General features: G+C 35.4%; 1 protein-coding gene across 1 annotated transcript in view; it reads left to right on the top strand.

Annotated features, from left to right (window-relative positions):
- The first annotated feature begins 3,371 nt into the window (after window positions 1–3,371).
- Window positions 3,372–9,451, top strand: part of LOC309501906 (uncharacterized protein) — a 482,458-nt gene continuing 476,378 nt past the window's right edge. The window contains exons 1-5 of the mRNA XM_082174162.1: window positions 3,372–3,917; window positions 4,370–4,477; window positions 4,657–4,741; window positions 5,043–5,238; window positions 5,334–7,164. Of these exons, the coding sequence (XP_082030288.1) occupies window positions 3,859–3,917; window positions 4,370–4,477; window positions 4,657–4,741; window positions 5,043–5,238; window positions 5,334–7,164 (2,279 nt within the window). The 5' untranslated portion in view covers window positions 3,372–3,858. The remainder of the gene's footprint in view (window positions 3,918–4,369; window positions 4,478–4,656; window positions 4,742–5,042; window positions 5,239–5,333; window positions 7,165–9,451) is intronic.

Genomic DNA, 9,451 nt, shown 5'->3' with positions numbered 1-9,451 from the left:
GTTTGGCTCTGTGTGTGTAATAAGCAGAGTGTGTGTGTAATAAGCACGTGAGTGTTTGCGCGTTGTGGACCCGCCTATAGGCACACATTACTAACACACTCTTTAAATAACAAAAACAATATTGCTCCATTGACTTTACACCAGGTTTCAGTTGGTCAATGGCTCAGTCTATTTCAGTTCCTCAAAATAGCAACGGTTCAACAATGTGCCTGAACACTCCTCGTTTTCAGACCAGCAGCACATGGACACACAAATAGGTGCAAATGCATTTGCTATTTAAACAACGTGGCGCAGGACGTGAAAATGAAAACTGCGTCCGGCTGAAACTAGCAACACTTGCGCCGCGCTGGCCTATGATAGGACCTTGTGACTGCCGTGCACTATGATGCTGACATAATGCATTTTAATCATCATCATATCTTTATTCAGACTCAAGGTCCAAATGTAAAAAACACAGACAGACAACAGATCAAAACACTATATATATATATATATATATATATATATATACTGTATATATTATATACTGTATATATAATCAATGCATTGCAAAAATACAATAATACCAGTGTATAAAAAGAGTTCAATGCATGAACTATGATGCTGATATAATCATCATATTATCTTTATTGCAGACTCAAAGTCCAAACAGACAATAGATAAAAACAAACTTGTGTCTCCACAACTTGGACTGTGTTGAAAAGGCACAGTATGTTCCATAATATTTTCTGTTTTGATGACGACAGTCATTTGTATTTCTATACAGCTCTGTCAACTGCTCGCTATAGAGTTTCCTTTATTGTGGTTGTCCGTTCAAGAGAAGTAAGTGTGTTTGTTATATATTATGCTTATATGATTGTAACATCTCGTTTCTTGTCTTTAGTGTGAGAATTTGAGTTTTAAGCTGTTACCGCTCCGTTCTATTATAACTGCGTCATCTTTTGTTGCACGTGAATAACCTGTTCAGACAGTATTCTTTGGTATGTTTATGACAGTCGTTTTTGCTTAAATGCACAGTAAGGCATCTTTAGATATGGTGCTCAGTCTAATTGTCTTATTTAAATATTTACTGCTGCTGATCTTATGAAATCTGTATTTCTGTTGTAATTTATTATGTATATGTCTTTATTTGTTTTAGACACCGCACTCGTGCCATATGAATGTGAGAGCGTGTATAATAAACGCTGTAGATCAGCTGTTGAGTACTGAACTCTGGCTTTGTGAGTATATAACTAACTCTGTACTTTGTTCCGTTGCACAACTTGTTCTTAATGCAGAACGTAGCTTGTAGGTCGTAAGCCAAGGTGAGCAGATTTCTGAAAAGGAAACCGTGGACTTTTCCTATGTGAGTGGTCAAAATATAATTTAAATTTCATTTGTTATTATCTATTAATTAAAAAAAGGGGACAATAATTTTTTTAATGTTTTTGAATTGTTGTTGTGGGTTCCCAATATTTTTATTAACATCTATGATGATTATGATTTAGTTTTATTATTAGGATTTTTGGTCTGGTTTCAAAACAATATACAATGAAAACAGTTAAGAGTAACCATTGTAAATAGCAAGCAGTTCAAAACAATATTATAACAAAATTATAACTTTGCAAAAACACATTACAAAAATAAAACAACATAAATATGATATGATAAATAAAACCATTTAACAAATATTTGTAAATTTTATAATTTTATTTATAAAACTTTGAACGGCGAGCACTGAAGTCACTGCCATTTTATGATATGCTGAGGTAATACCTAAATAATAATACCTATAGAATATCAAAATCGACTAGATAATTTTCCTATTTTGCACCAAAGCTTTGGAACAGTCTTCCTAACATTGTCCGGGAAGCAGACACACTCAGTTTAAATCTAGACTAAAAACGCATCTCTTTTAGCTGGCATTCACATAGAACATTATACATTTCTATTATTCAAATCAGTTAAATGATTATTAGGCTGCATAGATTAGGTCAGCCAGAACTGGGGACACTTCCCATAACACCTGATGTACTTGTTACATCATAAGAAGAATGGCGTCTACGCTAATGTTAGTCTTTCCATTTATTCTGAGGTTTACTGAAGTCAGCCGGATCTGAGCCTGGGTTCTCCCAAGGTTTTTTTCTCCATTCTGTCACCTGATGGAGTTTTGGTTGCTTAGTTGGGGACATTTAATATTCAACAGTATTATTGATCTACCTTACTTCAGGTTGACGATGACACCATTTTTTTCTAGAAACAAACTTTGTTGTATTATTTTCATGTTATCACTGTGAAGCTGCTTTGATACAATCTGTATTGTAAAAAGCGCTATATAAATAAAGGTGACTTGACTTGACTTGAGGTGCATCACATAGTCCAAGTTAGCCGTAACGCTTTCTCCAATGGTAAGAGATACAGACCCTCTCATATATATATTTTTTAAAAACCTAATAAATGATAAAATGTATAGCTTTCAGAAATACTGCAATGCTGCATGGCTATAATTAATGGCTGGAATTGAGAAAAAAAAAATCTATTTCATGGAGACATCAGTGGCAGTATTGGTATTGGTGTTGGTGATACTGGCCTTCTTTCATGGATGAAAGAAGATGACATTAATCAAATATTTAAAATATAGGTTACTGTGTTTATGTTGTTTCTACATTCTACATTATTTTGGAGATTTAATGTGGAAATTGTTACAATTTAAAATATAAATAAAAAACTTTAATGTTAGGTGCAATTAATCACAATCAATTGCAGAAAAATATGTGATTAATTAGTTCATTTTTTAAGCGATTGACAGCACTAATTTAGATTACAGTATGTGATAGAATATCCCGCTCCAGTACAGTAGCTGTTCCAAACCCTCCTGTAAAACACACGAAGAAGAGGAAAACGAAAGTAACAACACCTGTAGACACCTAAACCTGTTACTCAGTGGATTTGACTTATAAATTCTCTTCTTAGTGGACAAGACTGCAAGTAAGTTTAATAGAGTCTCCATTAAAGTCATTTGTAATTATTAGGAACTTCATATTGTATATTAAGCGTGATTTAAATGTGAAGTTACAGAAGGCTGTTCTTCTGCTACTCCGAACAGACAAAGAATCTGCCAGAAATTACAATCTTTTGAAGTTAAAACATGCAGTTTATTGAGAAAGGGTTATTAAAAACAATTATGTTTCTAAAAGTTTTCTCCCTTTTCCTCTTCCATTTTAGGCTGTTGTTTTTATGATGTGAAATCTGAGTATTTTTTAACCTGACATTTACAGTAGACAGAGATGAAGCCTGACATCAATGAACAACAATCTGCTATTATTAAATATTTCAGTTCATATAGCAATTATGATTAGTAGTTATACAGTGTGTCTATTATAATTCAGGTTACTTTTACTCAATCATTAATTTTAGGAACATTTGAAAGTAATGAAATCAATCATCATTGTGAACTTGAAGTAATGATTAAATAACAAACGATTCAACAACTAATAAAGATTGGGTAAATATGATTGTAAAATGATAAACTGTAATAGAGAATATAACAAATCAGGTTCAATTTTCCCACTCAAAGTTTTAAACACAATTTCTGTTCCCCAATGAATTAATATTTAGAGTCAGTTAAACTCATTAAATAATCAGAAATGATTAAGACCATTCGGTTATTTTACATGGCAATATATTTGTCTGTAACTCACTTTATTTTCTAGATAGTTTTTGCTGTTGCTGTTGATGATAACTCAGCATTCTTCATTATTGTCTTAAATAAGATGTTCTTCATCTGTGTAAAATGGTGTCATTTCCAGGTGATGCTGAAGGATTGAGTGTTTTCAGAAAGCAGTGCTGATCAGTTTTCAGTGTCAGTTTAGCTGCAGTATGTCAGAGGAAAGAGGAAAGGACTCTCTCTCTCAGATGAGTCTCTCAGAGAAACACAGGTAAGACTGCGTCTGTTTTCAGCAGTTTAAACTCCACTGGACTTTGTGTTTCCCTGTCAATAACACAACTTTAAGCATTGGTTTAGATTTGCACAACTTCAATTTTGAACTTCTTAAAAATAAATATAAAGCCCCGTTTCCTCTATAGACAATATCACAGTTAATAATTTGTTAATTACACTCTAGACGCTGAATTATTGGTTTTTAGATCATACAATTATTGACAGACATTAGGAAAAAACTAAGAGTCAACACTATAATCTCTCTCATGTATATTAAAGAAATTGTGAGCAAGAAACTAATGTGAGCCAGTAAATGAATATAAAACAGTAAATTGTGTGAGTGTGTGTATTTCTGTGGAGGATTAGATAAAGACACAGATGTGTTTCACACACAGTTAATCCTCCTTTACTAAAGTGTTTTCTCTCTCTCTCTGTTCTTTGTGTCATCAGTGTAAGATCAGGCTCACATGTGTCCAGCTCTGTGTCTCTGAAGAGTGACTGGTCTAAAGAAGGAGTACCACCATACTTCAGCGAGAAAACACCATCATCTCATAAAAGGTATGTTATGAGTTTCTAATTTTTGGTCACACGATGACTCTGTTAAAAATCAGTGAATACCAATCATGAAACATTTTCAGATAAAATAATTATCAGAGTATTCACAGCTAATGCTTTTTTTCTCTTTCTGCTATATTTTGCCTGGAAAATCAGTATTTATTTTATTTATTTGATTACAGGCTTCAGTATGAGACATTAGACTCAGACGTTCAGACTCACAGGAACCACGAGAATTTCAAAGACAATCTTCTAGGAATCTTCCAGGTAGGAAAACACATTTTTATAAATGTTTAATATTTATAACAAACAAATATGTTATTGAAAAAAGAAATGTAATTTAATTATTCTTGATTACTTATTTTTCCTTTTGAACATACATATGTTTTTATGTTTCTATTTGTTAAAAATAACAGCTGTTTAGCATGTTAGTCTCTTAACTGGATGGTTTATTTTTATTTATTTTTTTAGATATTGTAATTTTTGAATAAACAGTGTTGACCTAATGTTGATGTACAATTTGGTTTCAATTGTGTTATTCTGTATTTTCTCTTACTTTTGTTTGTAGGATCTTGAGAGCAAAATAATCACATTTCTGAAGAATGAACTGGAGAAGTTCAAGAAAATATTACAAAAAGAGAACACACAACACTTTGTGAAGGACTTTATTGAGAACAGATCCAGTATCAAATCAGCAGCTCTTGATCTCACACTACATTACCTGAGAGAGATGAAGCAAGATGAAGCTGCTGATGCTCTAGAAGGTAAGAGACTCATGATCATCTGTCTGATTGTCTCTTATAAATGTAGGATAAAAAAATTAGGACTAAAACTATCTATTTTCTGTTCCTGTGTTTAGATGAGCTGCTCTTCATTCCCCAGCTGAAATGTGGCCTAAAGAAGAAGTATCAATGTGTGTTTGAAGGAATTGCGAAGCAAGGTGACTCCACACTTCTGAATAACATCTACACAGATCTCTATATCACTCAGGGCGGCAGTGAACAGGTCAATACTGAACATGAGGTGAGACAGATTGAAGTTGCTTCCAGGCGTCATGAAGCACAAGAGATACAGGTTGATTTCAAAAATTTGTTTGAAGCTCCTGAACAAGACAAGGAGATCCGAACTGTACTGACAAAAGGAGTTGCTGGCATCGGGAAATCAGTCTCTGTGCAAAAGTTTGTTCTGGACTGGGCTGAAGGAAAAGAAAATCAAGATATCAGCTTCATATTTCCTCTTCCATTCAGAGAGATGAACTTAATGGAGAAAGAAAAACTAAGTTTGATGGACCTTATAACTAAATTTTTCCCAGAGACAAAAGGACTGAACCTTACAAGAAGGAATCAGTTCAAAGTGCTGTTCATCCTTGATGGACTGGACGAATGTCGCCTTCCTCTGAAGTTTGATTGTAATGAGACGTGGAGTGATGTATCGTCACCAGCCTCTCTGGATGTTCTCCTAACGAACCTCATGAAGGGAAATCTGCTTCCTTCTGCTCTCATCTGGATCACCACCAGACCAGCAGCTGCCAGTAAGATTCCTCCTGACTGTATCGACCGGCTGACAGAGATACGAGGATTCAGTGACGCACAAAAGCAAGAGTACTTCAAAAAAAGATTCACCGATCAGAATCAGGCCAACACAATCCTAGATCACATTAAACAATCAAAGAGTCTCTTTATCATGTGCCATATCCCAGTCTTCTGCTGGATTTCAGCCACGGTTCTCCAGAACATTCTGGAGGAGAAAATAAATAATGATGTGAAAAACACTCAGGCTGAGGCGATCTCTAAAACACTGCAGGAATCAAACACTGAAGACACTCTCAAGACTCTGACACAAATGTACACACACTTTCTCCGCTTTCAGATCCAGCAAAGCCGCCGAAAGTATGATGGAGAATACACACCAGATGTTTCCTGGGATAAAGACGCCATCCTTTCACTGGGGAAACTGGCATTTCATCAGCTGGGAAGAAACAACCTGATCTTCTATGAGACAGACCTGGAAGCTTGTGGTATTGATGTCTATAAGGCATCAGTGTACTCAGGCATGTGTACTCAGATCTTTATGGAGGAAACAGGGATCATTCTTGGTACCATGTACTGCTTTGTTCACTTGAGCATTCAAGAGTTTATTGCAGCCCTTTATGCACATCTGTTTCTAGACATCAACAAGACAAGTGTGTTTGATCATGAATCTACTGCACAGGAAAACAGAAATGAAACCATGATTGATTTACTCAAGACTGCAGTGGACAAGGCGCTCGAGAGTGACAATGGACACCTGGACCTTTTCCTTCGCTTCCTCCTCGGCCTGTCACTCCAGTCCAATCGACGACTCTTACGAGGTCTGTTGACACAGCAAGACGGCAATGACCAGAGCAACAAGGAAATAGTTCAGTACATCAAGCAGAAATTAGAAGATGATCTTCCTGCAGAGAGATCCATCAATCTGTTCTACTGTCTGAATGAACTGAACGACCAAACTCTGGTGAAAGAGATTCAGACCCACCTTAGCAAAGGAAGTCTCTCATCTGGTGACCTTTCACCTGCCCAGTGGTCTGCTTTAGCCTTTGTGTTGTTGACATCAGAGGAAGAGCTGGAGGAGTTTGAGCTTCAGAAATTCAAGAAATCAGACGAGTGTCTCATTAGATTATCGGCAGTCATCAAAACCTCCAGAAGAGCTCTGTAAGTCTTTTAATATATTTTGTCATGTTTAGCTCTCATCTGAAAAATGTCTTTATCTACATTACTCTATAGTGATGCCTCATCATGAACATGAACTTATCCCTGTAAATCCTGACATATGAAATAATAGTTTGAATAGTTTAATAGAGATAGTTTATCAAACCTTTAGGCAAAATATAAAAGAACATGTCAATTTTTTTGCATATTTATTTTGTATCATATGATACACCAGACTTTTATGACTTTTATAGAATTATATTAGCTCATACTCGAGGAAGAAAAAAAAAAGGGGGGGGAGGGTTTGTAATGTAATACAGATGTTATTTTATACAGTTATGTAGTTATGTTATGTAGAGACAACATAAAAACAGTATATTTGTCTGGATTAAATATACTTTTTCCCCAATTTTAAACATTAATTATAGCCATTCATCATCATCATAGTGTAATTGAAAGCTATACATTTTTGAAATCACCAAAACAAACACGCCCCTACCCCAAAAAGAACTCGCCCCTATTTTGATAGCTCCGCCCCACACTTACGTACGCGACTTAGACGCTCCAGGCTTATATGGTGTAGAAATGAATGAGTTTTTTTCATAGCTGAAGTGAACGACAATAAGATCGCAAATGAAAACAACGAGCAAAGATGACACACAAGCATATTCAAACAAAAGCCAGCATATATTAGTTTTGTGAAACAAAGCGAATGTGTCTATCCACATTATCAATTAACAAAGCCACTGGAAAGGACCTTATTCCATCCAGATTTCTGAGCGATAGTGTCAATGTAATTTCTAGGGTACTCACCCATATAATAAATTTGTCTTTATGTCAGGGTATCTTTCCAAGCGACATGAGAAGGGGCAAGGATAGTTTCCCTTTTTAAGAAAAATAGCAGATCAGATGTTGGTAATTTATAGGCCTGTATCAATTCTGACAGCCATATCGAAGGTCTTTGAGCGTCATATGTATGAGCAGGTGGAAGTGTACCTTGTCAGACAAAATCTACTGTATGAACTTCAGTCTGGATTTAGAGCAGCATATTCTACTGAAACCTGTCTTATTCATTTATCTGATTATATTCAACAAAACTTTGAAGGAAAGTATGTGGGCATGATTCTTCTTGATTTGCAAAAAAACCTTTGATACTGTAAACCATGCAATACTACTATCAAAGCTACAAAGTATAGGCTTCAGAAATACTGCTGTGAAATGGTTCACCTCTTACCTCACTGGAAGAACTTACGTTTGTGATGTTGAGGGGACCATATCAGTTCCTCAGGATATTACTTGTGGGGTGCCCCAAGGTTCAATCCTTGGCCCCCTTTTATTTTTAGTTTATATCAATGACATGCTAGCTGCGGTGAAATGTAAGCTGCCTTTATATGCTGATGACTCTGCATTACTGGTCTCTGGGGATGATATCAGCGAGATTGAAAAGACTCTAGGCAATGAATTAAATAGTGTTAGCAAGTGGCTTATAGACAACAGGCTTTCAATACATCTGGGAAAAGTCCATTTTATATGGAACAAAAAGGAAGTTGTCTAGAACAAATGTACTTAACCCTCTGGGGTCTGAGGTGTTTTCTGGCCCTGGAGGTGTTCTGACATGCTCTGACATTTGTGCTTATTTCTGTTACTTGTGACATTTTTATGGCTAAAGTCTGATTACACTGTATTCAGCACAAACTCTGCTACAATAATATATCAGCAGCATGTATGTAAAAGTTTGTAGTTTTGAGATAATGACGTTTATGCGTGGTTTGTGAAAATACAAAAAACAATTGTCACTGAAATAAGGCCATGAAACCCATACTGATTATTTCTTCACAAGACTTTTGAAAATTGTATCACATAGCCTAGAATATTTGCTCCAAAACTATGTGAAAATCATCCTGACTGCTCATTCAGATAAGACAATATATTGATTTAAAAATTGTAAGACGTGTTTTGTGTAAGAAAGCTTTATGCGAGGAGGCGTGATCACATCATTAATATTGTTTTCACACCTGAGAAAGACAAAGACCCTGCCTAATGGCCCTATTAGGAGCTATCAGGCCCTGTCATTCTGAGCAACCTTGCACAAAGAATGAGCAGATTTAAAAAAGAATGGCTGTTTGATTGTTTGGATTTATTTACAACACAACATAATCCAAAGATACACAACAAATGACAAAAAAGCACATTTTTGAAAAAATGACCCAAAGACAGAGATCTTTGTGCCATTCCTAAAAACATTGTACATACCTTTCATTTCCAAGGTGTTTGATTTTCACTTTACCAT

Source organism: Leuciscus leuciscus (genome assembly GCF_965113295.1).
Source record: "Leuciscus leuciscus genome assembly, chromosome: 6".
In the NCBI taxonomy this organism is placed as follows: Eukaryota; Metazoa; Chordata; class Actinopteri; order Cypriniformes; family Leuciscidae; genus Leuciscus; species Leuciscus leuciscus.
This window is presented reverse-complemented; position numbering and strand designations above follow the sequence as displayed.